At 42.9% G+C, this 20,041-nt stretch overlaps 1 protein-coding gene across 2 annotated transcripts in view; it reads left to right on the top strand.

Moving 5' to 3' along the window:
• The window catches only part of ELP3 (elongator acetyltransferase complex subunit 3), a 709,210-nt gene that overhangs the window by 578,851 nt on the left and 110,318 nt on the right, over positions 1-20,041 (top strand). For both annotated transcript variants that reach the window (XM_069233774.1, XM_069233775.1), the window contains one exon: positions 2,256-2,337. In XM_069233774.1, the coding sequence (XP_069089875.1) occupies positions 2,256-2,337 (82 nt within the window). The remainder of the gene's footprint in view (positions 1-2,255; positions 2,338-20,041) is intronic.

The following is a 20,041-nucleotide window of genomic DNA, read 5'->3' as shown; positions in this document are numbered from 1 at the left end:
CAACTGTAGTGACAGTTGCGTCACTCCTGGGATGGGGCGGCCACATGGGAGAGGCGGAGGTCAGAGGCCTCTGGTCTCTGGCAGAGTCTGAGCTCCATATCAACAGTTTGGAGCTCAAGGTGATCGTACTAGCATTGAAAGCATTCCTTCCTTCTCTCAAGAGGAAAGTGGTGCAGTTGTTCAATGACAACACCACCGCCATGTGGTACTGCATCAAGCAGAGTGGGGTGGTGGACCCTTTGTCAGGAGGCTTTCCGCCTCTTGACACGGCTGGAACATCAGAGCATATCCCTGTAGGTTCAACATCTGGCAGGCTCTCTAAACATCAGAGCGGACGAACTGAGCCGTCAATGCCTGGCCGATCATGAATTGCATCTCCATCCAGAGGTGGTGCAAAGTCGTGAAAAGAAACTGAAGGCAGCGCACCGGTATGGCGCCTATATACAACATCCTATCTGGCGACCACGATGCCAACGACGGACGTGGAGTCAACCAACACCACATAACGGTGCGCAAGGATCCAGACTGACGCCCTGGGAGAAATTCTAAGGTAAGTGATCTGCAAATAAAATACTTCTCTACCGGTGAAATTGTTATCGAAGGTAAGTAATTTGTTCATTTTGTTTTTATTTTAGCAGTCCGTATTTTATTATAGCTTTAGTGAGAATCTGAACTGATTTTAGGTGTACACATTTCATCAAAGCAATAGAGGATTTGAGGGCCATGGCAGGTGCACAAGCTTTGCATTTAACTGTGCAAATTAGGACCTTATCCTTTAATGACTTCCTTACATGTTGGATTATTCCAGAGTCTCTTACCAAAGATGACAAGAAGTAGTTAAACTGCCCTATTTTTTAAGGGGGCAAGTAGCTGTAGAAGGGCTTTTGCATATTTTGAAGATAAGGGAAATCCAATTTAGGGCCTAAATTTCGAAGTAATGCTCCTAACACTTCTCCATGGAGGTTTCTCTCTCCTTCACTTCCCAGACTATGATGGATGAGGGATGAATGATTCAGGCTAGGATTTTACCAATAAGCCTTCGAAACAATAATTAGTTAAGGGATAACCCGACACCAGGACCATGCTTCTGTGGTAGTGTAAGTACTGAAATGTTTTTCCTTGTAGGCATTATTTAAATTACTTTGGCTGATCCCTGTATTGAAATCACAATTTCATGAAGCTTGAGCTGCAAATGTTCAAAGGAACTAAAAACGGTGCTCAGTGTGCAGGGCCCGCATAGTGAGCGCTCCTGCCAGATAGAGGGTCAGATCAGATTTCATTATATCTAATTCCCTCTCAATTTTTCTGTAGACTTTTTCATCTCGGATTATTTTGTGATAGGTGACTCTTCATCTGCTCTAAAGTTTCCTAATATCTGAGGATTGCTTTAAAACGTTTTCTCCTTCTGGGAATTGTGTATTTTGGAATTTATTTTCTTTGTTGATGAGTGATGTTTTTACCCCAGAAGTTGTTTAAAACAACAATCAGACATTAGAAAATGGGCCGACAGATATCGCATTGATTTTTATTGTGAGATTTCTGTGTGCGTTTTATCTGACAAGTGCATTTTACCATAAGAACTTAAACATGCACATTATGCTAGAATATAGGAATATTTTGTTATGAGGACTACAAAGCAGAGGTCTTCTGTGGTACAAAACCTGAATACAGTAGGTTGCGGTTATGGTCTAGTTTGTAGATCCTTTAGTTAAAATCATTGTTAATACTGTATGTACTTTGTTACGAATATGTTGTTTGTATTATCTGATTAAACTTTGTAAATTTGAACGGTATAAATGAAGTATGCGAAAGAGAAGCAAATACTGAATGGCAGGAAAAGAGACCAAGGGGTCATGCTGATGTTTGAGTTTGGGGTACAGAGAGCTAGTTCTGATTGGCACCAATGCTAATGTAAATAAATTAGGGTCATAGGTACGAACACTTTTTTCCCATAGACACAGAATGGGTAAAAACCTTTGCTACATCTGGCCTTTAATGTCTTGCTGTGAATGGTGGCTGCCATTTTGAAAGGGCGTCAAGGCGTAACGTACCAGCCTAAAGGTTTAATGTAATTGACAAAATGTGCAGTGCACTTCTGGGCGCAATTTCAGATGTCCTCATTTGTCTTATATTGCTGTTATTTTGCAAAGTTTGACAGCAGAGTGTGTAACAGGTGTGTCCATGCACTGGGATGTTTACCCATGTCGTGCTTGCAATCTGACAATATTATTTTTTCTCTTACACTTTTTCTAAAGGGTTTTGGAATGCTGTTGATGGAGGAGGCAGAACGGATAGCCAGAGAGGAGCATGGGTCATCGAAAATTGCCGTCATTTCAGGTCTGATAGTAATTCATTTTCATTCTTATGGTCAAAGGAATGGAGACCTTTTTCCGTGGTGACAGATATTCAAATACACTTTGAGTGTGCTAAAGTCATCCACATGTGCCTTGGTACCTATAATCGAGATGTTAGTTACATAAGGAAAGCCAATTTTGCTTCACTTACAACTCTGCCACTTATAAACAATTTGCACCAAAGTTTACAAAAGCAAAAACCTAGGATAATCACTTAGATATTGCCAAATTTGGTGCAAAATTTTCGAAGCTGGGGAGCCTAAGATGTTTGGGATAGGCCACCTAAAAAGCACAATTTCCGATGGAAGCCTCCATGGAGAACTTAACCCCCATCTGTTGCTTTTTGCTGCTTTGGTGCACTTTCGTTAACAGTTATGGAGAAATTAAAGAAAATGTCACTGTGTAGTGCTCATGCGAGGGTTATGTTTAGATCGTTTTCGCCGTTTGTGAAGACACAGACGGTCCATAAATATGAAACAAGGCTTTTGAGTGGCTGAATTGTCCCGTTATCCTTAAAATGAAGCAAAGATGATGGGCAAAAAAGACCACCTGATTGCTAGAAGCCCCAGCCATCTTTATTCTACCCCATTTGATCAGCAACTCAAAAGAGGGATTTAAGGGTAAATGTTTTTGTCATCAAAAGTAAGCATGTTACACCGTTTAAAAATGAAGGAAAGAGGCTCCCTTGGCATAAACAAATCCTCCAGATGTTTTCGAAAGCTAAAGGCTCACCCACTTTGCATTGTTCTCTCTCTCTCCCCAACCTGTCAGGGTGCGTTTGGAGACCTTTATATCAAAATTGGCTTCTACCCAGCCTTTCTGGCCGTGTCCAAGGATTGGGGCACATAGCTGAGGAGCCGTGGAGGAATACAGCAGCTTTCCTACCCCCATTATGGGGAGTATTGTTGTTCATCCCCCTCAAGGGCTTGTGATGGTTTAGTGCCCTTACCCGTTCAGGCACCCCGATCACCAAGGCCATGGAGGTAGATAGTAATGCTTTCTCCCTGGTTTTGCCTATGTATTTGAGAATTATTAGATCCACCTACCCTTGCACAATGTCCAGGGAGAGAAGAGTGCACTTTATGCCCTCCTCCCAACCTCCATGGATGAATCTCTCTCCTACACTTTTTAGACTGTGATGGATAAGGGAGGCAATATCACCCTATTAACTTTCCAACCTCTTTCCAAATTCAAAGAAAGCTGTGCCCCAATCACAGTTGTTCAAGGGACTCTGAAGCAGTTGTCAGCTGCCTCTGCATACCACATCATGCATCTCAATCTGGGATTGGGAATGGGACCAGTGTCCTGCTCATAATTGTTAAAGAGACAGTTGTCAGCTGCACATGTCTACCATCTCCTGTGGATACATGCAGAAGGAGAAGAACATCTCTAGGTGAAGGGTGCCTCAGGGTCCTGTTCATAATTGTGAAACGGACCACTATCCCAGGAAGGATTGTGAACATGGCAAGTGGACAGCTCTAAGCTGCCCCGCTCCTCGGTCTTCTTGTGAGTGAAAACTGCCCAGCTCAACACTTATGATGCTTGGAATACCCCAGGACAAAGGGTGGAATAAGAAAATTGAATAAAAATGAAAGGCATGAAAACGTTTTAGAGTGAATGGCTTTCTCTTGTACATAGTCTGTCTTTCACACCAAAGCCCACAGAGGGGAGGGAGGAACTTTTGAAGGATGTGGCAGAGGGATAGAAGTAAGAGTTAAGGTTGAACATATGTATTCATTGGTGAATTATTTGAGTGGTTGTTAGGTTTTATTTCATGGGTGCTGCATCATGACTACTCAGATTGTGTTTAGTTAAGTCATCCAGCAACTTCCAACACAATCTTAAATAAGAAATGTTCACTGTTTGGGAGTCAAAAAGCATTGGTACATTTTGACAGCCATGTGGAGAGAAAAGATGAAAAACTGGGGAATTTCTATTGCTTTGTTGAGGTAGGCTGTAGAGAGGGAAGAGTGAAAAAGAGTGTAGGGTTGCCACCACGGAAGAGGGAAAAGGGGCAGGCATCTTGATGGGTTTGTGAAACGAGCACAACAAAGGCACGCTGTGGTCAGTGGGGCATGTATTTCCTTATAAATGAGGTGTGGTAGTTGTGTGGGCTGCCTCCTGAGGAGCGTGGTGCAAAGCTGCCAACTAAGGATGGAGAAGACCCACTTCTTCCTTTTTGGAATGCGCAGAGAAGCTATTTACAGCTGGGTTGGGGGGGATGTGTTAAGGAAGAAGGTGTTGATGTTGAATGTGAAAGATGGATCAGTGCAAGTGCTGTCAGTATAGGCTGGGAAGAGTTCCATGCTACATAAGGAGAGGAATATGTGGTGCACACTGAAGACCTATTGGTCCTAGTGCTTCCAGCAAATTGAAATTCTGTGGGTCTGGCTGTATCTGTCAGTTACAGGAGGTTGTACTAGTGAAGTTGAATAAGTGGCTTGCCTTTCTTCTGAGCTTATGCATTTTAAGTGACTGCTGGTGGACAGTGACAGGTTTACTTGTGGGGTTCAGGTGATAGCTTATCATGTAATATTGCCTACTTCATACAATGTATGTGGGAGAAAGTAAACATTCTTTCCAAACCCTGATGAATGCTCACTAAGTCATGTTTTGGTCTCTGACACGTGTAGTGTGATAGGACTTCAGTTTTTACACAGTGACATTTGCTTCAATCCTTCTCTGCTGGAGTTTAGTTTAAAGTAACTAAAATACTTAAGACAGGCATCCATGATCAATTAGAGATTACTTAACTCTTAAGATTATGACCCTAATTCGTAATGCAGGTTTTGAGTGTCTACAGTGCAATGTTAAGATTCCATGCTGTGGCCTGTAACATATTTTAATGCAGTCCCCCATACTGCATTGATAAATATATTAGCTTTAAAGGTAAAGGTTTGACAGGTATGTATGAAAAAATGGGCCATTGCAGTACTTCAGCTTTTATCACAGTAAGCAGGGGCATTATTTTGTCAAATCAAAAAATAATGCATGTCCCCTCAATAAAATTGTATAGCAGATGTGCACAGTAGACATGTCACAGAAGAGGTGCTAGGTGCTAGTCCATGCAGTGTTCCCGAATGAACAAAATGCAGATGAAAATTGTATAAACTAAAGTATACCAAAAAGTGATGAATGGAGTGCTTGAATTATCTCAGCCTCTGCCAATTACTTGATGCTGCATCCCAGTCCATTGTTTTGCACACCATGCCACGTCAGTTTGGACCAAGCTATATTCAAATCAGTCTTGACCCTGCTCAAGTGGATATAGTCAGCCCGAACTGCAATCCAGCTCCTCCCTAAACTAGAACACAAGCAGCCCAGGATGATTTCACCCTAGTTAGGGATCCTCAGTCAGGTATAGCTTGGTTATAGTGACTTTGTTTACGGGACCCATGTCTAGGAATACCCGTCCCACGTAGAGCAACAAACTAAATTATAAAAAAAAGTGATGGATGGGATACTTGAATCAATCTCATCCCCCTGGTAATTACTTGGGCTGCATTGAAGTCCATTGTTGTCTTGCACAGCATGCCACCTTAGTTTGGACCCACCCGGCCTGATGAGCCCTCACTAGGGAAAAACCAGTACCACGGTTGCTTTTGTTTCAGTTCCGGTGAGGACCTCGCCTGACAGTTTGGGCTGTTACTTTTGGAGCAGGGTCAAGTCTGATTTTGCATATGTCTAGGCCCAAACTGAGGTGACATGGCAGGCGAAGAACAATGGATTGGGATGCAGCCTTGAGTGATCGCCAGTGGTTAAGATTAATTCAGACATTCCATCCGTTACTTTGTTTTTTGATATTGAAAATTGTGTGGCAGTCAAAATATCAACAGGTTTAGATACTGTGTCAGGACTTACAATGCCTTCACTGTTTCTGTGCTATTAATTTGCCCATTAATGTTTCTAGGCCTGAAAATTCAATACCATCAGTAATGATGTTGTACCCCGGTTGTCTGTCTTCACATGCCAGTGTACTTCCAGTATGCAGTGTTGCATAAATATTCCAGTGAGCTTTTAGCTATAGGCGGCTGCTGCTACAATATTTCAGAGCGAGTGCAGCTGATAATATCTATTCAATAAGTCGATGTCCGAGCTAGCCCAGAGTAATTGCTTATGCACTAGCAAACAGCTGCTGCTTAGTGTGCCAGCGGTGCTGCTCAAGTTTGCTGAAATGGCTAAATATGTGCTGTTTAAACAGGGCCATGGTTGCTTGTTTTGCCAGGAGCTGCTCGTGGTATTATCAGATGCATTTAACCCCTCTCCCTGTTTCGAATGCCATACTCATAGAATTCACTGTGGAGTGAATTTCACCCAACTCTTATCCCATAGCTGGCCAATCAAACTTGAACTAAAGTTGAACTCATTTTGATTGTTCAGCCCTGTGTCTAATAATAGGCCACCCATCTTTTTGCAATCTTGCTTATCAGTGCAAAACAGTGTAGGAAATATGCCATTTGTTCACGGTCACCCTGGATTTTTCACCGTTGGTGGTGCCTATTTTTGTTGCTTCCTTTAAAACTATGTGCACTTTAGCCCTGATAATCTGTAGCAAAATGCCTATGCTCTGTCTTTAAACATAGTTAAATTGTAATACTCCTAATTGATAAGTTTAACTTGCCTATAAGTCCCTAGTATATAGTACAAAATGAATCCAAGGGCCCCACTTCCAGGATGTTAAACGTTACTAGTGAACTAGCGTAGAACCAGTTGTGCCGTTCATTATAGCAGCAGTCCAAACAGGACTTCAGCCCTACCACTGTAGCAGTGTAAAAACTGCAATTCGACCTGTCAAAATAAACCATTTTAACAGGTCAAAGTGTCACTTTTAAATATTAACAAGTCACACAAGACAGGTTGCATGGTATTTAAAAGTATGACATGTAGAAATTTAACATGTCCTACAGGGGCCTAGCACCTAAAGCTATTTTCACTTTAGGAAGGCTGGCTATCCCTTAGAGAAACACTGGGAAGTGGAATGGGACCAGCTAGAAAATAATTAAAAATCTGGTTAGTTAAAATGTTAAATAGTTATTAAAAAATCCAACTCAATGGTGAAGTCAGGCTTTTAATAAATATTAAGAAAAATAACTTTTAGAATGTTGCTTTTTCCCTTCCTGAAGTTCTTGGCGGTGTGTTTGCTTTGACTCTCCAGCTTCTCTCAGCCAGTGTTTAGAATTGAATAGGTGTGAAAAACCTGTGAAATGCATCCCAGAAGCAACAACAGGCTGGCCTGAATGGGCAGAACTGACTCCTCTGGGTGCCATAGAATATGCAGGCCGTGTGCCTCTTTTTGATAGCACACTGTGAAATCATACTTGGCAGGTCTACGTAAGCCAGGGAAAGGGAAAGAATAGGATGCCTAGACAATTCTTGTATATCCGTTATCTGGTTGCTGGAGCACACTGCTTTTATCCATTAAGACCTCTCTTTCTAGTTTTATTGTGGGTATAGTGCCTACCTAAAACTGGATTTTAGTGTTAGATGTGAGAGGACACTAGAATTACCATAGTAGGACGGACGGACGGACGCACACGCACACACACACACACACACACACACACACACCCTACACACACCCCCTACACACACACACACCCCCTACACACACCTACACCTACCTCTCAGAGGCCAAGTTTAGTGTAGCCAGAGGCATTCACCATCTTCCATTAGCCCGACACATTGAATTGTGAGCCTGTTAGCAGTAAGGTCTGGAGGAACTACTTTATAAAAAGGTTAAAACCTGGAAACGTTTACCACAATTGTTAGAGAGGGGACAGCGGCCACCCCTATCACTAGCTTGTGCCAGGCATAAATCCCCACTCCTTATCCAGGCACCCACTTAAGAACACTTTCTGGACTCGTAGAAGATCAGAAGAGAACTGGGCCTGCTGTCTGTGAAGTGAGGGGAGACTTGAAGGACTGAACCTGTGCCCTCTTGTACCAAGAAGAGTGAAGTTGTCTCAAAGATGTAGCGATGTCCGTCTTGGACCAAATTGGTTCTCCCTGTTTTTTTTTAGCTTTTTGCATTGAACATTTTACATGTTGTACATTTTAGCTACATTACGCTTTAGCAGTATTATTATTTGCACAATACTTTTCTGAGAAGGCAGGGTACATGACTCTTGTGTTTATTTACACTAATCAGGAACGGTCAGTCCAAGGCTACATACAGAGCAAGATATTCTGAGAGCTGTGTTGCCAGTTTAGGCGACAGCTCCTAATACCAAGACAAAGCATCATGTCAGAGCTGCATCTTCTAACACAGTGAAGTTTTATTATATAAGCAATTCACTGGCTGGAAGGGTCAAAGGGACATTCCAATCCAGGACCATCTTGGGACAGCTGTGCTCTACAATGCAGCTTTGCTGGCGCTGATCCACCAGTCTCCTGACGAGGATTGCCATTTGTCACACAGGCAGACTCCTGACACCAGTTTCAGGTATGAGGCTATGGCTAATCCCTTGGATTGGGCAGGCCTAAGGGTACACCCAAAGTATGCTCTTTTTAGGGTATTAGGGCCGAGTAGGAATCTCTAGACTTTCTAGAATCAGCTAAAGATGATGGGAATGTTCATTGTTTTCACAGTTCATAATGCTATTTACTTTACTGTTTCGTCTGCCTACTCATCGCAGCTCATTCTCTCGATATAAGATTACTTTAGATTTAATACATGTACTGAAAACTATATACATATCTTCTTTGTGTTTTTTTCGCCTTGGCATGCATGAGTAATATGGCAAAATTGTGAGATCTATTTCCACAGCTTCGCTGGGGAGTCTTAAGTGTCATGTTTCTGGTTGCCACAAATCACCTTCTCCCTCTAAGGTTAGGGATTCAAGTGAGGCACTGCGAGCTAACCAGGAACCGAACTAACAGTTTCTGATGGTGTGGAAGGACTCAGTCCCCACATTCTAAAGTTCTGCTGCCCCAAACATGCAGTCGTATTTCATAATAGGAACCGCACCACAAATGGTCAGTTGGATGGCTTCCCGTGTGGCTAAATGGAGGCAACAAGGTGCAATAGGCCTTTTCTTGGAAGTACCCAGTTTACCACAAGCAACTGGACCCTGCTGTGTTGGCATCTGCCTGACACCCTGTGAGTTTCTAAGTGCCTCCCTCAAGGTACTGGTGAGTTTTTGAAGTGTACTCCTGTGGTAAGTTAGGACTTAAAAGAGTAACTCAAAAGGTAAGTCTTTGAGCAGGACGAACTTGGTCGGTGTATCCGTCCTGCACTCCAGCACGGTCAGCCTCAAATTGCACCTCGGTCACGGTCTCCCACAACCACTGACTATCCCTAGAGCTTTGTGCTTTTCAGCGCTAGTTTAAAATATTTAAACCTTTAAAAATTAATACCTCCAGTTCCCCTAATGAATTTTAGTCATTTTGGTGTGATTTTGTTGATTTGGTTTTATTCTATTTTTTTAATTTGTTTTAATATTTTTATTGTTTTGCATTTTCACTGCATTACTGTTTCGGTACTGCATAAACACTTTAGCATACAAACTTCACACATTGCCCTAAGTTAAGCAGGTCTGCTTTGTGCCATAGCTGCTAGTGGTTGAGTTCAGGTTAATTTAGTGCCTTGGAGAATTCACTTTGATAAGGATTGGGAGTATTCCTTCAGGAATTAACCCCCTTAATAATCACATTTCTTACAGACATCAAGCCACAGAGCAAACCAAATATAGTAGTGCATCCTGGAAACACTAAGGCATCTCTCTCCTTGATCACCTAACTTCATGCCTAACCTCCCTCTTGCAATTTTGATTACTCATAGTGCTGCTTCTGCTTTAGGGATGAAGCATTTCTTAGAGGGCCCTCCTATGCTCTGCCATTTAGCCACCTCCTTTTCCCACTACACTGGTGGGGCATGCTGTATCTACTCTGTGGGTTTTCAGCACGCCCATCGCTTTTCATTCGTCTTTTGTGTGCCTTTCTAAATTCCTTACTTTTCAGTGGTAAATCGTGGCACTTTGTCCCTCCTTTTGGTGTGTTGTTCCCTCCCATTGTGGCTGGCCCTGTTACATGTGCCATATCACTTTTAGCCATTTAAGTTAGTTTTGCGCAGTATTTTGTTCGATTGGCTCGGCTCGTATTTTTGTAATGTTGTGTTTGTTGGCTTTCCAAAAGCAAACACGCACAGCTGATGTTTGCAACCACATGTGGCATTTTTAGTTTATAAACACAGGTTACTTTGATTGCCTTGGTTTGGGTTTTCGGAATGTTATGTCTTTTGTCTTTCGGAAACAAACGTGCTCTGTTGCTGGGATTATTATTTTGGAAATAGGCACGGCATTCACAGCTGTTTCTTTTTTTTTTTTTTTGCAATAAATACACAGGTTACCTCCTTTGCCTCGGCCAAACAAAGCAAATCGCTTATGCACAGGGAGTGCCAATGCCGAAACCGCTCCCACGCCCTATTGCTTATATTCCTAAATCAGACTGAATAACCTAGTGTGTAGCAATTGTATGGCTCCTCAATCCCTGGTGGCACAGCACCGAGGATAATGTGCTGCATGGCTAAACACTAATAAAGTCCCAAAGGCAAGACCTGCTGGCTATGCCAGTGCTTGTTTAACCGCTGGACTGTTGCAGATTCCCATAAGCCCTGTGACTTGGAAGGGAAAATGCAGGGTTGCCTAGAAGGGATGAGGTTGCTTTGATCATAGGGTGGCTTTGTTTGATCAAAGGTTGGCTTTGGGAGAAGCTAGAGAGGGAGGACAGGACAAGGCTTCTTTGTGCCATTTTGTAGACATGAGAAACAAGACATTGTGTGGTTAATTTTCAGTAAGTCGACCTTCGGATGCACTAACTGAGTCATCCTGCTGAAACCCTCAGCGTCCATATAGATTTCCAGTTGTCTGTGGCACGAGAAATCTGTGTAGTCATCAGCTCGTGTTTCTTTGTTTTTCAGGTGTTAAAAAGAATTCAATCTCTGCCACACAATATGCTTTCATATGATGAAGAGTTATCTTCTCTAATGTACTGTACTTAGATCTGCTAAAGAGCTGTTTGTACAGGCTACAACTGATTTAAAATGTCACAGCTGTACTAGCGTCATAATACAGGCTCCCAGTAAAAAAGGAAATCTTGGTTAAATGTGTTTCTTATAAACAAAGCACTTTATGTTCTCAGAGATACACCTTTATCAAAAGGTTTTTCATGAAATTATAATAAGCACTTCCTGAGATCTTATTCTATGTTCCCAAGACTAAAAGAATAATGATGGGAGGAAGAACGTTTTCTCTAGCTGCTGCTACCCATAAAACACGAACACCTAAATATGTGCCAAGAAATAAACATATTGAAGTTGAGGATAGAAGACATGCCATTTTTTCCAAATAGCTGTAAAGGTGTATCAGCCCTAAAAGCTGGCTCGCAGTATAGCTAGTGGCTTGATGTCATAAGGTAAAGATGTGCTTTATAAGCACCAAACTACTAAAAAAAAAAAAAAAAACTTTTATACATTTAAGAAATCCTGCCAATTACTGCTTTGTCACCCTTATGAAATGATCTTTCAGCTAATCTCAAAGCAGAGTGGTGCTTGGACTAGGAGACATCAGAAGATTGCTGCTAGGATCATTCATGTTTTCTTGGAGAGGTCTGTGGAGCCTTTCTCTTGTATCTGTGACTCTGAAAAGCTGTTCTCTGTGCCAGGAGAATTGACCTCTTGCGTGCTGAGAAGACTACATGGACCCAAGCCTCGACAGAAGAAGCCTGGCTGTTTGGGATCTACTTGTCCGTGAAGAAGGATGTGGATGATCCAAGAAACAGACCCAGCAGCAACTGGACCTTTGGCTGTGGTCATGGATGGAAGAGGGAAAGCGCTATTGCCACTTAAACCCGTGAGCTGGTGTCTATAAAGCTTTCTCTGATAGTTTGGAAACTATTAGACCACCAGAGAAAAACACATTTAACTTTTGCTACAGTTTTGAAACTTTGCCAGTTTATTTTCATCTGCCAATACCAAAGTATGGACATTAGCTTCATGTCAATGAAACTGTTTTTAGTTCTCACCTGCATAGACAGAGGTCATATTATCACACACAACATGCACATATACATACATAGAAATGGGCTTTTGTTCAGTCCCTTTGAGCCACTAGAGACCGCTGGCATAGGCTTGCATGTGTGTCCATCAACGTTGGTATCAACAGTCCATGGCATTTTGTAAAGTTGAACTTCCGAGAAGCAGCACCATCCCTTCATAAACATAAAGGGGGTTATTACAACTTTGGAGGAGGTGTTAATCCGTCCCAAAAGTGACGGTAAAGTGACGGATATACCACCAGTCGTATTACAAGTTCCATAGGATATAATGGACTCGTAATACTGCTGGTGGTATATCCGTCACTTTACTTCACTTTACCATTTTTACGAATTAACACCTCCTCCAAAGTTGTAATAATCCCCAAAGTTTGTTTGCCCTGCAATCCTCCTCCTCTCCCTGTTGCAGGGTGTGAACCCCAACACTACCCGCTGCCAACCTGGAACTGTCACAGACCCATCCATGTTTTTGCCTTTAGCCAATGATTGTTAAATTGCATCACAGACATTAACAAGGTTAAAGCAAACCAAAATAGATGCTGTGCAAAGATAGTGGCTATCTTGTAACGTTCACCATCCTGCCAACAGCCCTTTTAAACAGGGTGTCCAACAGCGATTGTTACCTATTACCAAGTTCATTCATTCAGCACGATGGATAGTTCACGTCTTTGTGCGATATTAAGAAATCCCTGACCCTTGTGGCTGATGCACCTCAAACCCACAATACAGATATATTTGGGAGGTTCACATCCCAAGAATGGTCCTAGAACAATGACGAGGAGACTGTCACCCGACCTTTTAACCGTAATCAATATTATTTGTTTCTTTGCTTCCACATAAATACTTACCCATTCACATGCTATTTACTTACAACTTTTCACGTAAGCATTGGACACTCCTTTAACGCCGGACCTATTGGCATTGCCACTGTTTGTGTCCGAGGTGTAAGCTGTGCACTGTGGGCTCGGCAGCTAGTTTCTGGGTTCACGTGCTGTTTTTGTTTACCACACTGATGGCCAAGCAGCTGCTGCTTCTCAGCAGTGGTTGCAGGTGTGCAGAGAGGGATGGGACAGAGCGGATTGAAGTCGCCACCATCAGAAGAGCAAGTTTCCAGCCACCGACCGCACGGGCCCTGCTGGTATGGTGATGGTGGGCCAGAAAGGGCAGATATTGGGCCGCGTCCATCGGAGACTGGCAGCAGGGCCCAGGAGAATAAGAGAGCGAGACTGTAGCCCTTTCTTACCTGGCACTGGGTACTCAGAGTCTCGGATCTCCTGCCCCTTCATGTACCTGTGGGTACTGTGCTGGAGTGTTCCCGGGTGGGTGTGGCTCTCGCACCTCCGCCGTCGCATGCCTGTCCCTCTTCCGGGACTCTGGGTGCATATCTTCAAATTTTTCAGTTTTTCACCATCTGTTTCCATACGTTCGATCTCCCTCTCGATATGTAACTGGACCAGGTTGAGGTATGGTTTCATGGTGGTCCTATGATCTTTTGGGGGAGCACATTTTCCTTCCATTTGAAAATGATGTTGAGAGCATTTCGTTAAATTGCAGCAACTTATGTTCATCGCTACTTTGTGTTTTTCTAAAAGTGCAAAAGTAGGTCGGTGCAGCTTAGATATTCGACCTGCTGTCCGAGGACTTGTCCTCGTCATCAGGAGGCCTCCAATCTGAGGCTGTCTCTATCCAGACCTCCACAGATACTGTCAACCTCCGGAAAGGCCAGGCCTCAATGTGTGGCCACTGGATGCGGCTCTGCTGTAGTGGAGTATAAGACAAAAAACACGTTTTCATTGGAAGGATGTGTGCAGAGTGCGTGACACAGAAGGGTGGTCCCCAATGCAGGCCTCTTCTCCAGTGTTAACTCGCATTGGGATGCAGCGGAAGGTGGACCCCTCGCCTGCCGCTGCACCGGTAATCGATACCCTGCTTATGTGCATGTAAGGGGGTATCCAACGTTTTGATGGATGTTCTAATATTGCATGATGTTTGCATGACAAAACTAAGTACTGAATGCACCCTCCTGTCTCCTCAGCATTTAATTCGCCGCTTGTTTGACCACATTTTCTCATTTATCAACAGTGTGTCACTCTTGGATGTGTGCTGCTTGAAATTGAAGTTGTTATTCTATCCTTCAGTGTCCCTTTCTAACAGATATGCGTGTGTAGCATCGGGTCCCTGTGCTGGTGTGCAGTGCACTGCCTTGTCTGACAAGACTCCATCGAGAGCACTTTTATTTTGTGCACGAGGACACAATGAGAGGCACTTTAGCTTGTTATAAAGTACATGCACTTTTAATAGTGTTAGGACTGTGAATGCGAGTTGTGAACCACAATGGAGACAGAACCCTTCACTACCTTCAGGCGGTTTAAACGCATTATCCACTCAACCGTAGGATTTCCTGTGTCACTTTTCTTGTGTGAATAACGTTTAACTTGAAGTTGTTTGTCTTCGCCTTCGAATTGCACAGTGTCCTAAACAATGACACCTTGTTAAATACACGTATGTAACATACACTCACCACTTGATTATTGTGCTCGTGGCGCTTGCCACAGAAAGACACAAGGGAAGAAAGTGCGCAGCCGAAACCTCACACTTCAGAAGAAAGTTGTGTTTCTGAAAAGTAAAATGTAATGTGCTACAGCAAACAAGGACTCGTGTAATGAGAATTTTGCTGCACGAGCTGTGATCGTAGACACACTTTTGTAATTAGCACGTGTAATTGAAATTTGGTAATGACATACGCTGTGTATTATTTCAATTCTGCATGGTGCTGCCCACATTCATACCGCTAAAATGATGGTTTTTTTCCAGTGAGTAACGTGGATTAGCTGTCAAAGGCCGTCTTTTTACACAAATCTAACACCGTTTGTAAGCGCATTCTTCAGGCTTTCCTGCACTATAACTGACATGACTGTTAACACAAATGATGGACACTATGGATCACGTGTCAGGCAGCCCCTGACCTCGGTGTTTAGTCTGAGGTTAGAGGATGGTATACTATTAAAGTCTCTCTGTGGATTTGTGAAGAAAGGTGCCACAGACGCACTGGAGGAGTGATGGCGAGTGATCCCTCCTGCACTGTGAGCCAAGCGCTAAAAGCCACCAGGGCTCCATCGCTTGAACATCTCCAAGAAGCGGCTACTGATTTCCATGGTCCTCATTACATTTCCTGAGCTGCACGCTTGAGGCATGCAGATTAAATAATTTCATGCAGCCATATCTCATGACTTTCTCAGGTATGGGAAAAGATGTGCTGGCAAATGAGAGAGGAAATCGTATGCAATCTCTTCAAGGAGCACTACGTCAGATAGACTCCCTTCTCACCCCGTCCTCTACCTCCACACCAGGCATGCCCACTATGGCTTGTCCCCTGTCCAGCATTCCATTGGTAGCCAGATAGGTTTGCGCTATAGAAAGACCTGAATATACACATATCATCCCACAGCCCTCACTGCCCCACTTCTTTCATAAGAAAAAGGATCATTTCTTGACAAGTTGGTGTTCTGGGCTAGATGCCCATATAGACATGCAGAAGGTGATGCTGTATAGGTCAGGTCTCCTACTTCAGTGCACTGAAATCATTTTGTCTCTACTGCATGTAATGCTCGGAATTTGTCCTTTTCCAAGCATTGTACAAACACTGAAGTAGCCCAAACCTATGTACTATAGGAATGGTGTGGGATTTTCAAGATTTCAGGTATGGACCCTTAAACATTGCTTGATTTTATATGTGAAAGGCATGCATAGGTCATGCCTTTTCCGGGTGTTTAACCCTCCTTGAGCGCACCGACCAACTACTCGAAACATACCAGGCTACATATTTTCTGCATGGTTTCTGGACTACTTTTTCTTTTTCTTTCCTATGCAGCTCGATCTCGCTGCACATTTGCTTACACTTATCACTTGAGCGAACTTCTGTTTCATTTTGTGTGCTCCTTCACACTCATGGCGTGGCACTTTAAATCGGCTTGCTTATGTAAAACTGTGTTACTTTTAATTTTCATTTTATGTGGCAATAAAAGTCCAGTTAGTACTTTACAACACTAACGGCTCTAAGTCGAGCAAATGCGAGACCCATTCCATTGCAAATCCTTGTTTTGGGTCCTGGAACAAACGTGCACAATCTAAGTAGTGAATCAAAGGTGGCAGTGAATTCTTCAAAACAAGAAGGACTGCACTAAACAATAGCCACACAAACAGTCACAGTGCAAGGACTGTCCCAAGCCATGGGAGTAATCCTGCTTAGGTAGATTAAATTGAATTCTGTATGCCTGGTGCTTTTGGGAGCATTCTGCATTCCGGTGCATAGAGCGAGTGTGTTTTGTGTGTGTATTTCCTGTCTGCTGATTGGGTATTCAATGAAATCCCTTAAAGAAATTCTGCAAGGTGGTGTAATTCTGTGTAATTTAGTTATTGTTCCATCTACTTCGGTAATACTTGTCTAATTAGTTTGCTAGTGACGTAATTTGTGCACTATTTTATATTTGGCGGCCTCTCCCTAATTGCCACTAATATCCTGGCCTTCAACCACATTGCTTCCTAAGTAGATCAATTTAAAGTCTGATACCTGAACTGTCCTGTGGCTTTTGTCAGGTGCACGTCACATGCAAAACTGCAGGTCCCAGAAGGCAAATAGCTGCTGAGCAAAAATTGAGACTGGTTGAATGTGTCAACCATGGCATGGAACAACTTGACGGCACTACTGATGCGTGTCAGGATCATTTATGTAAGACGTACAAACTAGGAGCAGAGTCATTCATGGCTCAGTATTACCCCTGAAAGTCTAAACGAATTGAGGAGTCCTGAAGCGCTAGGCAATACTTGTCAAATTTAGTTCTGTAGAGCACGTTCTCTGTCAAAACATATGAACTACTCTAGCATCGAGCACAGATATGCAGTATAGTTGGGTATCTGCAGATTTACAAGAAGCACTACTGAAAATACAAGGCAGTATACCAGTCATCACACCCTAGTTATATTCCCAGTGCCAACCTTTTAAGAGCCTGCATAAAACAGAACTCCATACACCCGCCGAACACTGCTCAAGACAGATGAGTAGGTGAATATAATGGCTTCTCAGCAACACTGCTAACAACAGTTAATTCACTCAGATAGCATGCAGAGAAGTGGGAAAGCCATATTAATCGGACAGCACTTAACACCTAAGGGTCACACCTACTAAACTCCATAACCCACTGAACTGTCAGTTAGTAAAACATAACCTTTGGTAAAAAGCAGCAAAACCACAAATACAGATGTTAGAGCTGATACATCCAGCCAGACTTCTGACTTTGTACAGTGAAATACCAGCCTGGAAGTGATACAAGGCTATCCCAGAGGAGGAATAGCGCTACATAAATACCTTTAACACACTGTTTACCAAACTGTGGGCCAGGAACCACTGGTGGGTCATGAGATTATTTTTTGTGGGTCATGAAAGGCCAAGCAATAAATATGCCTTTAAATTCTATACTTGCCATTTTATCCTCTCACATTTGCTCCACTTCAGTTACCAAGGCCAATTGTCAGGCTGTGTCTTCTGACAAATTGCTGCTTAATTTATATATTTTTTAACATGGGGATTATAATGTATTCCCACACAGAATCGATGTACGTGGAGTTTCTTGACACGAAGTAAGTTTATTATCACGACCCCGCCCGGCTGCCATCCACGACTCTCCTCTCCCTCTTCGAACCCTCCTCGTGTTGCCGGGAGACAGCCGGGTTCCATTAGGTATACCAAACACAATACAACACATCCCCAATCGTACAAACTACAATAAACAGAAACAATTACAAGTAAGTATACATTACTAATTGCAAATAAAATCCTTCAACAACTTAGATGGTAGTTTCCTTCTTGCACTGACTCTTTTCACTAAATTCTCACACTCACCCTTTTTTACCCAATCACTCTTCTCCACCTCTTTCCTTTTCATCCACTCACCTATTTCTATCTCTGAACACCTTACTGTCCTCCTCACATTCCACCAATTACCATCTGACAACTTTACGCAGTTTCCCTTCGCCATCAACACACATTTCGGCTCCGATAGTTTGGACACTCCCTTTTTTGCTAAATTTCCTACCATCACTCTTACCCAATCACCTTTTTTGTACTCCATTTGCTCTCTCTTGACTTTGTCATTGTGTCTTGACTCAAACTGTTGTTGATACGATTTCACCCTATCCCTGATTTGTTTACTATTAATTTTTTTTTTTCCATCTCTACTCATCCACGCAGGTACAGCTACAGTGCACGGTACCCTTCCCTTCATCAGCACAAACGGAGTCTCACCCGTCACACTATGTGGTGTAGTTCTATAATTCCACAACATGTCCCTGACTTGAGACTTCCATGACAAATTATTATATAGAGCTAACTGAATGCTTTCCCCTAGCACACAGTTAAATCGTTCCACCATACCATTCCCTCTGGGGTGATACACAGGTGTCCTACAATGTTTAATTCCCCATTTTTTGAGAAAACACAAGAACTCATTAGAAGTAAATTGTGGTCCGTTATCACTAACCATTTCCCCAGGACACCCTTCTCTTCTAAATATTTCCTCGCAAAATGCAATGACATTGCCGGATTTCGCCTCCCTCACAAATGCTACTTCAGGCCACTTTGAATAATAATCCATCATAACTATGGCATATCTATCAGAACTTCCTAAACACTCAAACGGACCTCAAACATCAATGGCCACTTTGTACCATGCTTTTTCCAGCAACTCTTGTGATTTAATCGTTGTTTCTAACAACACATGCGATTTGTCACTTGACATACACGCTGCACAATTCCTCACGTACCTTTCAATTTGCCTATCCATGCCTGGCCACCAAAAATCCTCCCGCACCTTCTTCTTCATAGCAGACATGCCACCATGCCCTTCATGCATCAACCTTAACACTCTTTCCTTTAGACCCTCCGGCACCACCAATTTGTTTCCCCTTCTCAAAACTCCACCTACAACCGACAATTCATCCCACACATGTTTAAACTCACCCCTGTCAACATCCAAACGTTTCTTCTTAACCAAAGGTAACTCCTTGATTACCTTGTCCAACGACACATCTTCCACATAGCCTTCTCCCATTCCATCGACTTATGGCCCCCCCTGCTTCTGATATGTCCGCCACCACCCATTCATCTTCCTCCCACACTTCATTGTCAATCACCGGTAATCTAGACATACAATCTGCATTTATGTTTTTTATCCCTGGTACATATTTAATTTTAAATGTGTATTCTTGCAGTCTAAACATCCACTTTGCAATCCTAGGTGTAGCTCTACTCGCCCCTTTAGTGGTAAAAATGTCAATTAAGGGTTTGTGATCAGTTCGTAGCTCAAACTCTGTGCCCCAAACATATATACGGAAATGCTGCACACTCCACCAGCATGCCAAAGCTTCTTTCTCGATGGTTGAGTATGTCGGCTCTGCTCCCTTCAGCGTGCGTGATGCAAACGCCACTACTCTTTCTCTCCCCTCGTGTCTTTGTAACAATGCTGCTCCCAACCCATAATTACTAGCATCTGCAACTATTATAGTCTCATCTTCCGGGTTATATGGTTTCAAGGTGATGGCTTTCACAATAGCTTCCTTAACCACTTCGAATGCTTCCTGGC

Source organism: Pleurodeles waltl, chromosome 5, assembly GCF_031143425.1.
Source record: "Pleurodeles waltl isolate 20211129_DDA chromosome 5, aPleWal1.hap1.20221129, whole genome shotgun sequence".
NCBI classification, from domain to species: Eukaryota; Metazoa; Chordata; class Amphibia; order Caudata; family Salamandridae; genus Pleurodeles; species Pleurodeles waltl.
This window is presented reverse-complemented; position numbering and strand designations above follow the sequence as displayed.